The 19,297-nt window shown below is 44.0% G+C and overlaps 1 protein-coding gene across 1 annotated transcript; it reads right to left on the bottom strand.

The window, feature by feature from the left end:
* Positions 1–964: 964 nt before the first annotated feature.
* Positions 965–17,789, bottom strand: LOC311115192 (tripartite motif-containing protein 16-like). Its single transcript, XM_084190391.1, has 6 exons — positions 17,136–17,789; positions 16,625–16,720; positions 2,248–2,481; positions 1,966–2,125; positions 1,785–1,844; positions 965–1,553 (listed from the first exon to the last, which is right to left on the bottom strand). Exons 1-6 carry the CDS (start codon positions 17,730–17,732, stop codon positions 1,042–1,044), a joined length of 1,659 nt encoding a protein of 552 aa, XP_084046517.1. The 5' UTR covers positions 17,733–17,789; the 3' UTR covers positions 965–1,041.
* Between the last annotated feature and the right edge of the window lie 1,508 nt (positions 17,790–19,297).

The following is a 19,297-nucleotide window of genomic DNA, read 5'->3' as shown; positions in this document are numbered from 1 at the left end:
CTAATGACAGTGAGCAAATCTCCAATCTCCACCCTATTCCCTATGTAGTGCACTACTTTAGATCTGGTCAGAAGTAGCCTAGTGCACTACGTAGGGAACAGGGTGTCATTTGGGCCAGAGTCAGTAACTCCCCTGGGTATGAATTCTCTCTCTATCTTATCTGTCTTCTATATTATGTTCTCCTCTCCTCCTCTCTTCTCTCCTCTATTCACTCTATTCTATCATCCACACCACATGCCAGCTTCAACACAATCCATTTACAAGTTAAAGACACACCTTGGAATAAATAGCAAAGGAAAACTACTACTAGATGTATTTTTTATTTCCCATCACCATGAATCATATTTAATAACTGAACAGTAGCAGACCTAACTTCATCTGTTCCTGACTCTGGGTAGTGGATTAAAAAGACCATCAATCTCCAATGATATTAAAGTACAATTCTGAACATTACTGATATACTGAGTGGCAAGTCAAGATATCTGCTGTTTTTATTGTTTGGTTAATAGCACCTCCTGCTGGACAGGTTTAATGTTGCTTGACTGAGCAGTACGGGAGAATAAAAGATGCCAAACTTAGGGCCGGTTTCCCGGACATCTCCATTGAACATGCTTTTTAGTCTAGGACTAGGCTTCATCTGTGTCCGGGAAACTGGCCCATATAGTTCAATTAGCAAGTAAGTAACACTACCTGTTCCATGATACTGAGGAAAATTACATTGAGACAGAGAACCAATTGAGAAAACATTTGAATGGTTCTGAATGACAACCAACATACATTAACAGCATACATCATGATTAATGTGAATATATAAGATTAAAACATTGCAATTAAAAAAATATGAATGCATTGAATTGTAATTCATAACATCTTCTGAAGATCAAATCAATCAAATCATTGTACATAAAAACAGAGCAGAATGAATCATCACATCTGGGGACCATCACCACCAGCCTGACTAGTATCTATGTGGACCCTACTACAGTTTAACCAGCTCAGCTATAGACTACACCAGTATGACTAGTATCTATGTGGACCCTACTACAGTTTAACCAGCTCAGCAGTCCCAGAGAGCCAAAACCCAGGATAGAGGGGCTGAGTGAATGTGGTCTGGACTCTGTGGAGGAGGGTCATTGTGTCAGAGACACTGTAGAAGGACAGAGTACCTGCCTTGTGATCCAGGTACACTCCTACTCTGGAGGACTGAGGGCCTGATACTTTAGTCTCAACATTATTGTGTCTGAACAAATAACTACCACTAGAGCACACTAAACACCAGGACTTGTCATTGTATCCAAATCCACCATCTGTCTCTGTTCTGCTGATGTCTTTATATGAGACTGCTGTAACAACCCAGTCCCCACTCCACTCCACCTCCCAGTAACAGCGTCCAGACAGACCCTCTCTACACAGAACCATCAAGTAGTTGGTGAATCTGTCTGGATGGTCAGGATATGGTTGGACTTGGCCTGTATAGGTCACCTTTCTGTTCCCTTCAGACAGAGAGAGGTGTGTGCCTGCTGTGTTTGGGTCCAGTGTGAGCTGACAGGAATCTGGGAGAAGAGCAGAGACCAATGAGGGGAGTTAGAACAATAAGTTAAGTCAGATACTGTATCTACCCTGTCTTTGATTAGAGCACAGCAGAGATCAAATCAGAGAAATATGAGGAGTCAGATAGATACCCAGTCTTTGATTAGATCTACTATTGCTATATATTTCTAGAGGGATTGTTAGGAGTGTCAGTAAAAAGAGACTGTTAGTTACTTCAGAATAAAGAGACTCACATTGTAAGAACTGTTCTCTGGTCTTGGGCTCTGGAGGCAATACAACATCCACTATATTCACTACAGACACACAAACACATTCACAGAGAGAGAATGTTATCATCATACCATATTCCACATGTATGACTAGTAGGGAACTTTCAATGGTCTAAAGTTGATGTTCTTATTATTTTCAACACACCTGTAGTGGAGATCTTGGTCCATTCTCCTTGAAGGACGTTTTCTAGTTTCTCTCTCAGTTCAGACACAGTCTTACTCACATCTCCAAAGTACTGAAGAGGATGGACAACGATGCTGGGTAAGTCTGAAGATACACTGGTACCGGAGAGAGACTGATAACTCTGGAGAGAGAGAGAGACTGATAACTCTGGAGAGAGAGCGAGAGAGAGAGAGTGAGAGGGAGCAGAACCAAATGATTCAGAGTTTTAATTTCATATCACATGTATCAAGGCAGTTTAGTTACCTGGAGGAAATGGATGTGATCTTCTGTGTGTGAGAGCTGCTCCAGCTCAGTGCTTCTCTTCCTCAGCTCAGCTATCTCCTGCTCCAGTTGCTCCAGGAGTCCTTCAGCTTGACTCACTTGAGCCTTCTCTTGGGCTCTGATCAGCTCCTTCACCTCAGAGCGCCTTCTCTCAATGGAGCGGATCAGCTCAGCAAAGATATTATCACTGTCCACCACTGCTGCCTGTGCAGAGCGCTGTTAAGAGAGAGAGTGAGACTTGTCTTACTTTAATGAGCCATCCTCATTACACTAACACCCCCCCTCCTAAAAACACATTGCGTGCCACCACAACCTCCACACAATCACATTATCCAGTACCCAACACCACAGTACAATACACCATCCAGCACGACATTCCAACCGTCCATCCAACCCCTCCTCTCCAGCCGTACAGACAGCCCCCCTGAGCCCCCATACCTCCTGAAACATCTCCACACTGTTGATCATTTGTACAACTCAAACTCAACCCTAAGGCGTCAACAGTAATGGCATTACCCTGGCAACACAGAAAAAACATGATGAACAGTCTGTCATTGCAGAAAACGGACACCCCTCCCCAACTCCCAGGTCAACCCGAGCCAACCAGCTATTGGTGTCCAGGGCTCCATGTAATACCCTCCACTGGAGGACCCCTGACCTTTCCAGCACTGGGAGCTTATAGAGCACCCTCCACCTATACCCTGCCATGCTCTCAGCCCCCACAACCCCCTGCCACTGATGCCCCTTCACTCCCACTAAGCTCAGAGTGTTAAAAGTCAGTAAGTCCTCCGGACTCTCCTGCCAGTCCCCAGTCTCTGCTGTCACTTGCAGTGGTGGAAACGGTGGTGGCCCCTCCTCAGGCTGCTCCAGCCCTAAGTACTGCAGCATAGAAATCAGAGACCCCTGCTGTATTGAGTCTCTCCTGCCGCATGATGAAGAGCTGCTGATCCAGCCCCAAACCACCAGCCCTCCTCAACAGAGCACATGCTGGTTCCCTCCAGCCCACCTCCGTACGGTACAGTAGCCTCTGTGCTGCTGAGTCAGAACGCTGCCACCCTGACCAGAAAAAATGCACTAACTTGCGCTGCAGGTCCACAAGCAGACCACCGGGGGCGTTGAGAATGGCCAATTTAAGCCATAGAGAGGATGCCACCAAGTTGTTGATGATCAGCACCGTCCCTCTGTATGCCACTTGGGAGATGAGCCACCACTTCGTCAGCCTCGACACCACCGCTTGTGACACTCCTTCCCAGTTCTTCCTATCCCAACCCTCCGAGCCCAGATACACCCCAAGCATCTTGAGCCACTCACAGCCCCACTGCAACCCCCCTGGAAGCTGCGGAGGTGCCCTGTCACTCCATGCCCCACATAACAGAGCCTCACTCTTGCCCCAGTTTACCTAAGCAGAAGACGCCCCCTCGGACGTCATCAGCGCATGCTGACACTGCTATGCCTGTCCCCAACCCTATGCCTGTCTCCCACACTCCCTGTAGCCTCCTGCGTAGCAGGCCCAGAAAGGGCTCAATAACAAGAGTGTATAGCTGCCCTGACAGAGGGCATCCCTGGTGAATGCCCCTCCCTACCCAGACTGGCCTACTGAGCCCTCCCCACACCTTGACCATACATTAAGCTCCAGCGTACAGCATTTGAAACAGGCCACAAAATTCTCCCCACAACCAAAACAACACATTGAACAGATATTCATGGTCCACCCTATCAAAGGCTTTCTCCTGATTATGAACAGATTGTCTGTGTTTGAGCGTCCTGGTACACAGTACGTTTGGTCCTTGTGTACAATAGAGTCCAGGTGGGACTTCAGTCTGTTAACGAGGACCTTGGTAAAGACCTTATAGTCCAAACAGAGCAATGCCACAGGCCTCCAGTTCTTTAAGTCGCTCAAATCCCCTTTATTGGGCAGGAGAGTCAAAGCCTCCCGTCTACAGCTTAGCGACAGCTCCCCCACCCCGACGCACTCACACAACACACGTACTGTAAAATAATTCCCCAGAACTTTTTATAAAAATCCACAGGCAGACCGTCTGAGAGACAGCAGCTGAGAGTTTGTGAAAGGCCAGGGAAATGTCTATTTGATTTATCTGTGACAGAGAGAGTTTGGAAAGGTCTGTGAGCAGAACCTGAGAAAACCCAGTATAATAAGAATAATAATAATATGCCATTTAGCAGACGCTTTTATCCAAAGCGACTTACAGTCATGTGCATACATTTTTACATATGGATGGTCCCGGGGATCGAACCCACTACCCTGGCATTACAAGCACCATGCTCTACCAATTGAGCTACAGAGGACCACAGAGTTCTGCCCTCTATAAATCTGAGTACAACTCCAAAGCCTCATCTCCTCACAACAGAAGTTACCCACCCATCAGGCTCCCTCATCTCCCCCACAACAGAAGTTACCCACCCATCAGTCTCCCTCATCTCCCCACAACAGAAGTTACCCACCCATCAGGCTCCTTCATTTCCCCACAACAGAAGTTACCCACCCATCAGGCTCCCTCATCTCCCCATAACAGAAGTTACCCACCCATCAGACAAACGTAAAACAAGGGATTTTCTTGGTTTCCCCACTCTGTTTTTCCAACCGCTCTGGTGAAACAGAGAACTGAGCCCTGTACTATAATTTAATATGCCATTTTGCAGACGCTTTTATCCAAAGCGACTTACAGTCATGCGTGCATATATATATATTTTATTTTTTTGTGTATGGGTGGTCCCGGGAATCAAACCCACTACCCTGTCGTTACAAGCGCCGTGCTCTACCAGCTGAGCTACAGAGGACCAGGTGCAGACACATTTATGAAAGCAAAGACAAGGTCATTATTTGGGCTCTAAACACTAACAACCTACCCTTACACACCTCTTTTGCTACCCCTGCACTAAGATTTCTGCCATGGCATTTAAATGTTTTTGGTTTACATATTCCCCCAGTCTTTGCCGCCGTTCATGTTAAGGAAGTCTAACCGTGAAATCTCCATAAGAGGTGGGAGGGAAATCACCACAATCCATGCCAGAAAAAAACATCAATTTAAGCAGATTCTGAAGACATGCCCTTAAGAACCCATGACCCATTTTCTCAGTCTATACCGCTTCCTGGGTGAGAGGATACTAAACCCCTCATTCTTCATCACGTGTTGTACTGAGCTTACAAACCTTCCAGGATCAATCAAATAAGACTCCAGCAGAACCTTCTTTTTCCCCTTTAGTCTCCATCAGGAACCTAGAAAGTTATCTCACCATATATACTGGGCCCTCAGCCTGACTGGCTGTCAGCTCTGGATCCAATGAGCCGTCTGAAAACGAGACGCCTTGTCCTCCGCTCCCGCAGACTCACCTCCCCCCTCTTCCTCCTCCTCCATTGGCACGGTACCGTCCTCCTCCTCCCCAGTCTCTGCCCCGCTGCACTTCCCCCCTGATCAGAGCCTCTTCCCCAATGACAGGCAATATTTCCTGGGATGAGCCCACCAAGCCTTCGCCCACCGGAGTCTCTGTTACTACAGAAACCTGCCTCAGCTCATGTAGCCCAGCTGCAACCCTCCCCACCACCGCTTTCTCCACGGCCTGCGCACCACCACTTGACCCTGCTCTACTCTCCTCCTTCCTGGTACCACCACCATTTGACCCTGCTCTACCCTCCTCCTTCCTGGTACCACCACCACTTGACCCTGCTCTACTCTCCTCCTTCCTGGTACCACCACCACTTGACCCTGCTCTACTCTCCTCCTTCCTGGTACCACCACCACTTGACCCTGCTCTACTCTCCTCCTTCCTGGTACCACCACCACTTGACCCTGCTCTACTCTCCTCCTTCCTGGTACCACCACCACTTGACCCTGCTCTACTCTCCTCCTTCCTGGTACCACCACCACTTGACCCTGCTCTACTCTCCTCCTTCCTGGTACCACCACCACTTGACCCTGCTCTACTCTCCTCCCTCCTGGTACCACCACCACTTGACCCTGCTCTACTCTCCTCCCTCCTGGTACCCCCTCCAGTAGCCTGCCCACTAGCAGAGCTAGACCCAGCCTCTGCCCCCTGAGTCCTAGTAGGCTGGACAATAGAACAAGTCAAAATTCACTGAAGGCTGTAAAACGGGCAAAGAGCATTGGCTGAGCTGGAACACTAGCCTGAGGCCAAAGCAAATGAATTGAAGCGAACCATCACTGAGCCTCTTCTGACTGGAATGATCCTTAGAATTCAATTTTCCCTAAATGGCACCAAAAAATGTCTACCTTTTTATTTTACCACTACAATCTGTTCTTAGAACGAAACAGAAAAAAATAAGTAATAAATAACAACTGGTGTAGAAAGTAAACATCCACACCTCAATGGTGCCAAGTGTGCTTATGTCTGTATTACCAGGAAGTAGGATTTATTTTTAAACTTCTGACTATTTCTGGTCTAGCAATCGATGACAGCAGAGTACACTGCCCAACCTGATGTCATTAGAAAGAGGAGATTATCCTCATTTAAATGGAGTCTGACTTGAAATATACCATTGTGAGTTATTTTGTGAAATAAAGAGACATACCTATAATTCCCCGAAAGGAAACAATGGGACGACCTCAGAGTTCCTGGAGTACATGTTGTTTTTGGGACGTTTTAACCACCAGCAATATGCGCCCAAACTTACATCATTAGACATAATAGGTTATCTTGATTAAAATGATGTAGAACTTCAAACCATTAAAATTAATACATATATTTGACATAATTGGTGAAATAGACCGACATGTCCCTATTTCCCAAAACAATGGCAGTCTGAAAGTTCTAAGAGCAGTCTTTTATTTAACCAGCTGACCATTTATCTACGACCATTTGCCTTTTTGTGGATTGTTTACATTTAGTTTACATTTACATGTGAGTCATTTAGCAGACGCTGTTAATCTAGCGAATTAAGGTGGCTGGTTCGAATCCCCGAGCCGACTAGGTGAGAAATCTGTACCCTTATACATCGACAGATATAGGCACTTAACCCTAATCGTTCTATATAAGATATTATTATTATTATTATTATTATTATTATTATTATTATTATATAAGAGTGTCTGCTAAATGACTCACATGTAAATGTAAACTAGGCCTCTGTGAAAGCGTGGCAATAACTTATTAACTTTACATTATTCCCAGACAGACTCCTCTGAAGGCAGGCAGGCAGCACACTCCTGAAAACTAACTGCTCAGCAAAGCAAAGGCTCTTTTGAGAGCTACCAGATTTATATAGAAAGCTCATTTTCAGTGTGTGTCCAGTGTCTGTGTATATCTTAAGGGGGTGTTACTTTGGCAGATAATGTCACCCATCTAAATATATATATTATTTTTTATATAATTAACTAAATGTATGGTGTTTTTGGTTTATGTCAGTTTCATTGTTTGTTATGCTATGAATTGTTATTTTATGGTTGTAAGTGATCAAATGAACTAGAACATTTTATATTTAGCAATTTTGAGTAAATACTACTTTAGTAAGGATACACTTAGTAAGGATATAAACTTTATTCAGTACTACTGCAGTTGCTAAATAATTCCAATAGATGGCAGCATAAGACCACGAATGACAGCAAAAGACCCTCAGAGGAAAACTCCTGCCTGAGCTTTTTACTGTCCCTTTCCACACTGCTAACGCAAGAGGAAGGACTGAAAACACATTACTGTGAAGTAATATAATGATGATTCATGTTTATTATTACCTGTTTTTATGCTCATGTTTTAAAATTATTCCTCATTACTATAACGATTATCAAAAAGCGCGAACATTAATTCAGTCACCTCTGGTCGACAAAAATGTATTTTTCTAGTACATTCATTGTCAAATTCATCAACCAGCACAGAGACACTCTGCCTTCTCGAACAAGTAGCCAACTCAACAAACCCCACAAAAAGCTTGTGCCGTCAGCGGCAGCGAGCACTCTGCCTTCTAGCACAAGCGAGGGGCATGTTGAGGTAAAATTACTAACCGCGATGGTTGCATGATTTATTGGTGGGCTGGAATATATGAGATGTTAAGATGATGTCATAATGGATGTTTACTAGGGTTGAGGTTAGCACATATGACTAGTGATTATTTGGCCGTTGTTCAATACCTGATAGAGTTGATATTTTGTTGCTCTCCCAAAAGCAACACAGGCCTAATACGAGATATATAGCTAACTGTAAAGTAATGAGTGACCTTTTTAGAAAATCATAGGACATAGTCTTTGGTTGCATGCTATTTTATGCTTGTAGCCTATAACTGATGCTTTGTGGTCTTATGCAGCCATCTATTGGAAATATTTAGCAATTAAAAGTTATTAATTCACGTAAAGACATTGGTGAGGCAGCTGAGAAATAAAGTGTATTTTTCTTATTAATTCTGGAGATCAGTCTCAAACCTGCCCCACCTATGACATGCCAATTGCTGGACTTTCACATAGAGGTTACTAGGTCACACCCAGTTCAAACCACATTAAACAAATTAAACTAATGTGTTGTTTATCAAGTGTTCTGCCTTGCAATAATACATATAATAAAATGACTAATAAAGATTACATAGGTTTTATTTAAAAAATAACAATAAATGCCATTTAGTACTATAATGGTATTTACTAACATAAAATTATTACTAAAATAGTTTCTAAACGTGTTCTAGGTTACCCTCCCCTAGAATTAGGGTTAGGGGTTAGAGTTAAGGCTAAAATAGGTTATAAGTAGGGTTAGAGTTGCTGTATAGCACTTTGTGACATCTGCTGATATAAAAAGGACTTTATAAACACATTTGATTGATTGATTGTTAGGTTTAGGGTATTTAAAGCAAAAAAAATGAATAGGTTTATAGCTCTCTTGCTCCTCCCTGTGGCCTTCTGTGGGTACTACATACCTCATTCACGACACTTGCTAGGCTCATTATCTGAGGTAGCAACTGTGTCAGATCTATAAATCAATGAGCTACACCTATCCATTTAGTTTACAACTCAGTGAACCTGCGCAGCATTAGCTCAATTCAATGCCAACGAACTTACAGATTTCGACGCATATCAAATTACCCAGCAGTAATATAGAAACAATAAATGTAAAAAAAATGTTTTAAGGTTATTTCTTAATTTAAAAAATGTATTCTGGCTGTTTAAATCGGCCACATCTTGAAAAAGAGGACGGATATGCGTTTTGTTTAGGTTATACACCTTTTTCTGAAAGAAAATATGATTAACTGTGACCAGAAAATGTTAATTGTTTGATTGCTATGCGCCAACCATATGTAGCACTGTGGGTCACCACAACATGTACCCAGGTGAACAGTGAGTTTGCTCACCAAGTAGTCATAACCTTGTTAATAATAAGTTACCTGAGGTAAAGCTACAATGTTAATACGGGCTGGTCTCATTACCAACAATAGTGAAGCTGGCATTGTGACGCTGAACAATGGGCTGGGAATATAACTTTCATTAGGCGAGTTGGTGCCACAGAGCTCAATACAACTAATAGGAGATGGCAGGGTGAAACATGCCCTGTTATTTCTAAACTACTGCAAGCAACAGGGACATATGGTAATATTATGAAACTGGGCTCCATGGCGGATTCAATGAAGTAGTTTTATCAGAAAAAGGCGTTCAAAATGTATTGTGTCCAGCCTAGTCCTAGCCCCGGCTGCCGGCTGGTCGTGCTTTTCTGCACTAGCATTATGCCCTACATCCCCACACTAGAAACACCCAAAACTATCTGTGCTAGCAAACCCTGCGTTCCACCCCTTCCCTGCATAACCAAGAGTTTGTTAAGAAACAAACACTTGTCTACGAAAAGAGACACGTTTAACGGATTCCGCTTGGCACCCAGCCGAGAGCACACGAAAACCACTTTATTTTTAAATTTACCAAAACTAACCAACTCCTTGCGGTCTGTTCGTAAGCAATAAACGGAGGCAGATTAGCCACCACAACTCTTATCGAAAGAGGCGACATCTGCACCAACACACCCCTCACAAAAATCCCACTCGCAACAAGACAAACCTTTTTCATTAACACAACCACCGCCTTGTTCATTCTGGATGCAGAGTGCAGATGTTCTGCTCCAACCTGTTCGCCGACCATGAGCAAAACTTCCTCGACACCTTTCTTCGGAACGCACCCGAAGCAACAGGGTTTCTTCTCCACTCGGTTGAGGCCATCACGCCGCCCTAACAAACTACCCCTACTCCCCCCTCAACTCTAAACGATAAACAGTGGAAACCAATAAACAAATCCTCCACCATGAGAAAATAAATTCCGAAAATACGTAAGAACCAAAAGAAAAAAGAATAGTAGCCCTCCTCACAAACCACAAAACTATCACACAACCAACTTCTTCTTCTATGATATAATGGCGGTCCACAAACCAATGTTAAAGGTGCATGCCGCCACCTACTGTGCTGGAGTGTGTGGTCAATCACGGTTTCCATCATTTCTAAATCCTCCTACTTCTGAGAAAATAAAGAAGAGCCCTACTAACTTCTAATAGACCCTCCCCATCCCCAAAATCCCTTCCAAACCCCCCCAACCCCGTCCAACCTCAATGACCCTACATTTCAATCTTTATCTCTCTTAAACATACTTACAACAATATAACAACACATGCTCCACCGTTTCATCAACCGTACCCCCCAGACACAAACCATTCCCATGCTTGCCAACCAGATGTAATGACGAGATCAATGTACAATGTCCTAAGCGCAATTGAGTAAACACCACCTCTTCCTTCCTAATCTGACCTTTTAATCTTGGTCCATCGACCTTTCTGTAAAACTGTAAACTATTCATATAAATGCCGGCCCTTGTGTTCAGAGTACCATCTCTTCTGCCACACATCTATCAAAATTGCTCTGATCTTACATTTGGCCTCACCTCTACCCAGTGGAACATTAATATAAATTATATCTCATTTCAAAGCTCTTTTAGCTAACTGGTCTACAATTTAATTCCTTTCCACACCCGAATGTGCTGGGACCCAGCAGAATCTCACTACTACACCCATTCTCTCAATTCTCCATAATAACATGAATACCTCCAATAGCAGGTCACTCCTATTAGATTTACCAGATGATAAACTATTCAATACAGGCAGAGAATCTGAGTATACTATAATTCTGGGTCCATAAAAAATTCTAACAATTTAATTGTCAACCAGTTTCCCTATATCACTGACTTCTGACCAATCTTTCCTTTTTTCTACCAAGGTTAGATCAAGAACAGGGTCTGGGAGTAACCATGGAGGAACATCCCCTATCACCACAGAAGGGCCAACCTCCAACTCCCTCAAACCACTCTCATCAGCAAGCTTTCCAACTGTCCAACCAAAACCACTGCCTTGTCTACTAGTATATTCCCAACAGTCATCTAGAACAGTAGCAGTGGGATGCTCAACCTCACAGCCTTTCAACCCAATAAGATAATGACAATTTTTACGTTGTATATCCAAAGGCATCTCGCCTGCCTCCACCAGTAAGGCACATACAGATGTTGATTTAAATTCACCAATACATATCCTTAAAGCTTTATACTGGATTCTGTCTTTGCCGCTGTTCCATAAACTATACACCCGAAATCAATTGTCGTCCTGATCAGAGCTCTATAAATATCCATCAACGATTGTCTGTCAGCACCCCATTCATAACCAGAGACCCACACAACCAACTACCGTGAAAGTGATGGAATGAGAGAGACAGAGACATCGTTACAACACTGTACATAGCCATAATATAACGGTTCTTCTTCTTTGGAGTTTAACGGCGGTTGGTATCCAATATGTTGCATTACCGCCCCTACTGGACTATAATATAAATCTATTTTACTTGGTGATACAAAATGGGAAAAGGGGAAACTATAATTTAAAAAAACACCCTTCCAACTAACCCTACACATTGAATACCCATTACCCCATTCCACTACTTTGACCCTATCTGATCCTGCACCATGCCAACGGCCTGGGAGGACGGGACACCACCACTCAACACACCCTGTAACTCTTCTGAAGTCTAATCTTGTATGCCCAAATACTTCTCTGCAGCTGCCACCACAACATCTATTTTCTGTGATTTACGTTCCATTTCTGCGGTACAGTTGATAACCATTGCTATGAACACTAAGAAGCTATCTTTACTGAAGCATATATCACTCGTTGGCCTATCCCTCTGTGCTGGTACAGATCTACTACTCACAGGGATCCTCTCAGGATCTCTCACCCTTGACCCATCCTCCTCTACTTTCTTCACTGCCTCAGCATATGACACCTTCTGCACTACTCTGTACTAGCCACCTCAACCTGCCTCTCTCGCACCGGACACTTCCAATCCCCAGCAACATGGGCATCCCATCAGTTGACACACAACTTTATCCACCGAAACTACACAATCCTCTATCCCATGCCCTCCTGCACACCTCCCACATCTTGGAATCTCCCTCCTACAAACTACTGCAACATTACCATAAACGTTGCACCTGAATCAGCACAGTGGATTCGCCACAAAAGCTCTAACAGGATAACTGATATATCCTACCATGACTTTATCGGGTAAAGACTCAAAACTCAAAAGGACTGACAGTGACTCCTCTGTTTCACCACGCTCACCACCGGGTCTGTGTTGCACCAAACGGCGGGAATCACAAACACCAACAAGCTTAAACTTCAATTGCTCCACCTCCACACTTAATGCTACCCCAGAAATCACTCCTTTCAGCCTTTCAACCTAACCCAATAAGCTAATGACAATTTTTTCCCTGCCTCCTCCAGAAAGGCACATACAGATGTTTATTTAAATGCACCAATACATATCCTTAAAGATATACAGTGAGGGGAAAAAGTATTTGATCACCTGCTGATTTTGTACGTTTGCCCACTGACAAAGAAATGATCAGTCTATAATTTTAATGGTAGGTTTATTTGAACAGTGAGAGACAGAATAACAAAGAAATCCAGAAAAACGCATGTCAAAAATGTTATAAATTGATTTGCATTTTAATGAGGGAAATAAGTATTTGTCCCCTCTGCAAAACATGACTTAGTACTTGGTGGCAAAACCCTTGTTGGCAATCACAGAGGTCAGACGTTTCTTGTAGTTGGCCACCAGGTTTGCACACATCTCAGGAGGGATTTTGTCCCACTCCTATTTGCAGATCTTCTCAATAATAATAAATAATAATAATAATAAGCCATTTAGCAGACGCTTTTATCCAAAGCGACTTACAGTCATGCGTGCATACATTTTTGTGTATGGGTGGTCCCGGGGATCGAACCCACTACCTTGGCGTTACAAGCGCCGTGCTCTGCCAGCTGAGCTACAGAGGACCACTAAGTCATTCTCCAAGTCATTAAGGTTTCGAGGCTGACGTTTGGCAACTCGAACCTTCAGCTCCCTCCACAGATTTCTATGGGATTAAGGTCTGGAGACTGGCTAGGCCACTCCAGGACCTTAATGTAATTCTTCTTGAGCCACTCCTTTGTTGCCTTGGCCTTGTGTTTTGGGTCATTGTCATGCTGGAATACCCTTCCACGACGCATTTTCAATGCCCTCGCCAAGGGAAGGAGGTTCTCACCCAAGATTTGACGGTACATGGCCCATCCATCGTCCCTTTGATGCTGTGAAGTTGTCCTGTCCCCTTAGCAGAAAAACACCCCCAAACCATAATGTTTCCACCTCCATGTTTGACGGTGGGGATGGTGTTCTTGGGGTCATAGGCAGCATTCCTCCTCCTCCAAACACGGCGAGTTGAGTTGATGCCATAGTGCTCCATTTTGGTCTCATCTGACCACTTTCACCCAGTTCTCCTCTGAATCATTTAGATGTTCAATGGCAAACTTCAGACGGGCATGTATATGTGCTTTCTTGAGCAGGGGGACATTGCGGGCGCTGCAGGATTTCAGTCCTTCACGGCGTAGTGTGTTACCAATTGTTTTCTTGGTGTCTATGGTCCCAGCTGCCTTGAGATCATTGACAAGATCCTCCCGTGTAGTTCTGGGCTGATTCCTCACCGTTCTCATGATCATTGCAACTCCACGAGGTGAGATCTTGCGTAGAGCCCCAGGCCGAGGGAGATTGACAGTTATTTTGTGTTTCTTCCATTTGCGAATAATCGCACCAACTGTTGTCACCTTCTCACCAAGCTGCTTGGCGATGGTCTTGTAGCCCATTCCAGCCTTGTGTAGGTCTACAATCTTGTCCCTGACATCCTTGGAGAGCTCTTTGGTCTTGGCCATAGTGGAGAGTTTGGAATCTGATTGATTGCTTCTGTGGACAGGTGTATTTTATACAGGTAACAAACTGAGATTAGGAGCACTCCCTTTAAGAGTGTGCTCCTAATCTCAGCTCGTTACCTGTATAAAAGACACCTGGGAGCCAGAAATCTTTCTGATTGAGAGGGGGTCAAATACTTATTTCCCTCATTAAAATGCAAATCAATTTATAATATTTTTGACATGCGTTTTTCTGGATTTTTTTGTTGTTATTCTGTCTCTCACTGATCAAATAAACCTACCATTAAAATTATAGACTGATAATTTCTTTGTCAGTGGGCAAACGTACAGAATCAGCATCTTGGAATCTCCCTCCTACAAACTGCTGCAACATGACAAACGTTGCACCTGAAATACCGCAGTGGTTTCGGCACAAAAGCTCTAACAGGATAACTGATATATCCTAACATGAATTTGTCAGATAGACACAAAACTCAAAAGGACTGACAGTGACTCCTCTGTTTCACCACGCTCACCACCGGGTCTGCGTCGCACCAAACGGCGGGCATCACAAACACCAAGAAGCTTCAACTTGAATTGCTCCACCACCACACTTAACGCTATCCCAGAAATCACTCCTTTCAATGGTGCCCTGTTCCTAAGAGCAAAGCAAGAAACAGATCTTGACCCAAGTTGCGTGACACGGAGCGCCCACTCCATCTGGTCACAAATATCACAATTCCCTACAGGTTACTGTAATGATGATTTGTAATGCAACATTCATTAATGTATGCGCAACTCATAAGCTGTATGTGGACACAGGACAAGGACACACCATGTGTTAGTGGTGTCACGAGTGAGGAATAGAAGGTCAGTTTGCCAAGATAGATTGGGGGCCACTGGTGCTAATATTAGGATGGGTACGTGATGGAATGGCCTGGCTAGGGTGTCACACGACACCAAGGAGAGGAATGATATGTAGGAAGTGAGTGGCAGTTAGTAATAGTTAGCAACTGGGTACGATAAAAGTAGGTTGGAAGGGCATTATATAAGTTGAAAGATGTGGTAAGGAAGTCAGCACGTTTGTCTTATTATGTGATCCATTACTGAAATAAACATAAATCAAACTTCCAGCTGAGTGTCGACTGCTCTCTCTTACATCCTGAACTTCTCCATACCAGAAACTCATCATAAAAGTTACCTTCACTGATTAAACTGCACCCAACTCCTTTCCCACACACCCTGAAACCACAAATGGATCTGCCAAAAGGTATGGATCCACTTTCTACAACAATGTAACTCCTACTGCACCAGATTCTTCTTTATCATGTCCATTAATGCCAGGCTCTGGTTCTGAGCTCATCACCACACCTTCTACCTCACTTAACTCTCCCTCATTCATTTCCATTTCACCTCCAGAACTCAGTCTGGCGAATGGCTCACTCTGTTTGCACTTGAATTATAACATGTGAAATGTCTCTATTCCTTTGAACATTTTGTTTATTATCTATTTCACTTGCTTTGGCAATGTAAACATATGTTTCCCATGCCAATAAAGCCCTTTGAATTAAATTGAGAGAGAGAGCGAGTGCTTCATGTTAATGTATACATAACCGGTGTGAAATGGCTAGCTAGTTAGCGGTGCGCGCTAGTAGCATTTCAATCGGTGACGTCACTCGCTCTGAGACCTTGAAGTAGTTGTTTCCCTTGCTCTGCAAGGGCCGTGGCTTTTGTGGAGCGATGGGTAACGGTGCTTCGAGGGTGACTGTTGTCGATGTGTGCAGAGAGTCCCTTGTTCAAGCCCAGGTAGGGGCGAGGAGAGGGACGGAAGCAACACAGTTACATATAGGGGACATGAGTCAGTCATGGTTACGTGATGAGGTAGCCCCGTCTGCGACTTCAAAATCAGTGTCGGCCCTCAGCCCAATAGGGAATGTCCTCTTGGTGTAACGGTCAAGATGTTATTTTCTCCCTCAGTAGACCCGGGTTCATATCCCGCCGGTTACATTAAGCAGTATATTCTCTGAAAGGGCCAGACAGCCGGTTCCCAACAGCGGGGTCAGTCGGATTGGATGGGGGCCTCTCTCCCTCTCTCTCTCTCTCTCTCTCTCTGACTGGAGGAGAGATGTGAAATGGTGTGTCTCCTCTGGTCAACAATACTCACCTTGAGAGACTCGACAGCCTGTTGGAGCTCCTTCAGCTCCTTCTCTCTCTCCTGGAATCTCTGTTGGACCTTCTGCTGACTCATCCCCAGCTGCCTCTGTGGATAATCACTCTTCAATGAGCTATCAAGCTTTATTTGTCCAGTAGATCAATAGTATAGTAATGTGACATAGGGCCCATAGAGAGGAAGGTCTAAAAAATTGATGGTCCATTTACAATATGATATTTATATGTTGCTATGTGAATGATTATAGTTTTTATGGTAGATGTACATGTATCAAGGGGTTGAGACTGAACTTTGAACTCCTAAAAGGACATTCGGAATGATACTAGTGTTTGACTTCAGAAAATTGTGATACATTTGGAGCAAACTCAATATACTTTGTGTTCATATTTGTTCTGATGAGGATCGATTTCATTTGAATGATCTCATATTCAAACAGCCTTAGTTCCTACTGTATCTTTAATTCTTTGTTTATCAGACAGTCACCAACAAGTTGTTCTGGTCTTACCTGTTTCTCAGTCCTCTCTGCTGCAGCTGACACTGTATCATGGCCTTTATGTTCATCCATTGTACACAGATAACAGATACACTGCTGATCGGTACGACAGTAAACCTCCAGTAGTTTGTCATGATCAGAGCAGATCTTCTCCTGTAGTTGTGCGGTGGCTTTGACCAGCTTGTGCTTCTTGAAACCAGGAAATTCATAGTGAGGTTGGAGGTGAGTCTCACAGTAAGAGGCTAGACACACCAGACAGGACATGAGGGCTTTCTGCTTTCTGGTCCCAGTGCAGAAATCACACGCCACATCTCCAGGTCCAGCATAGCACAGAGCAGGAGGGGGAGCAGCCTGGAGTCCTGTCTTCTTCAGTTTCTCCACCAACTCAGCCAACATGTTATTTTTCCTCAGATTAGGCCTTGGAGTGAAGGTCTCTCTGCACTGAGGACAGCTATAGACCCCTTTCAGAACATCCTGATCCCAGCAGCCCTCAATACAGCTCCTACAGTAACTGTGTCCACAGGGGATGGTGACCGGCTCCTTCAGTAGATCCAGACAGACAGAACAACAGAACTGGTCCTGGTCCAGCAGAACTCCCTGCTGAGCCATTTGGACGGTTGTTCACTCTCACACAGACAGACGACACAGAGACTCAGATCAGTTTCGTTTCCTCAGAAGAGAGTTTGTGGGAGGGGGATGGAATTCCTGGTTCTGCCAGAGGGGTGGGGTTAAAAGGAGGGAGGGAGGGGTTAGAGGAATGGAGGAAGAGAGAGAGGCCTTATAATACACTTAAATGTTCTAATTCAGCAATAAGGCCTGAGGAGGTGTGGTATATGGCCAATATACACTACCACGGCTAAGGGCTGTTCTTAGGCAAGACGCAACATGGATTGAGAATTATGGAACACTTTCAAAAATCTAATCAAATACAATTTTATTGGTCACATACACATATTTAGCAGATGTTATTGCGGGTGTAGCGAAATGCTTGTGTTCCTGGCTCCAACAGTGCATTAATACGTTACAATACACAACAATACACACTAATCTAAAAAGTAAAGGAATGGAATTAAGAAATATAAAAAGATTAGGACGAGCAATGTTGGAGTCCGGAGTATAAATATATATTTATACACAGTATACATACAATGAGGGAAAAAAGTATTTGATCCCCTGCTGATTTTGTACGTTTGCCCACTGACAAAGACATGGTCAGTCTATAATTTTAATGGTAGGTTTATTTGAACAGTGAGAGACAGAATAACAACAAAAAAATCCAGAAAAACGCATGTCAAAATTTTTAAAAATTAATTTGCATTTTAATGATGGAAATAAGTATTTGACCCCTCTGCAAAACATGACTTAGTACTTGGTGGCAAAACCCTTGTTGGCAATCACAGAGGTCAGACTTTTCTTGTAGTTGGCCACCAGGTTTGCACACATCTCAGGAGGGATTTTGTTCCACTCCTCTTTGCAGATCTTCTCCAAATCATTAAGGTTTCGAGGCTGACGTTTGGCAACTCGAACCTTCAGCTCCCTCCACAGATTTTCTATGGGATTAAGGTCTGGAGACTGGCTAGGCCACTCCAGGACCTTAATGTGCTTCTTCTTGAGCCACTCCTTTGTTGCCTTGGCCGTGTGTTTTGGGTCATTGTCATTGCTGAAGGTTTGAGTTGCCAAACGTCAGCCTCGAAACCTTAATGACTTGGAGAAGATCTGCAAAGAGGAGTGGGACAAAATCCCTCCTGAGATGTGTCCAAACCTGGTCTCTCACTGTTCAAATAAACCTACCATTAAAATTATAGACTGATCATATCTTTGTCAGTGGGAAAACGTACAAAATCAGCAGGGGATCAAATACTTTTTTCCCTCACTGTACATAGGGCAGCAGCCTCTAAGGTGCAGGGTAGGGTAACCGGATGGTAGCCATCTAGTGACAGTGACTAAAGTTCAGGGCAGGTTACTGCTAGTGGTGACTATTTAACAGTCTGATGGCCTTGAGATAGAAGCTATTTTTCAGTCTCTCGGTCCCAGCTTTGATGCGCCTGTACTGACCTTGCCTTCTGGATGGTAGCGGGGTGAACAGGCCGTGGCTAGGGTGGCTGAGGACTTTGATGATTTGCTCACACTCAGGTACATGTACCAAGTGTCTCCTATTTCTCCTGTATGTAACT

This window comes from Coregonus lavaretus (genome assembly GCF_964263955.1).
Source record: "Coregonus lavaretus genome assembly, contig: HAP1_SCAFFOLD_2609, whole genome shotgun sequence".
Classification (NCBI taxonomy): domain Eukaryota; kingdom Metazoa; phylum Chordata; class Actinopteri; order Salmoniformes; family Salmonidae; genus Coregonus; species Coregonus lavaretus.
The sequence above is the reverse complement of the archived record's forward strand: the minus strand, read 5'-3'. Positions and strand labels throughout refer to the sequence as shown.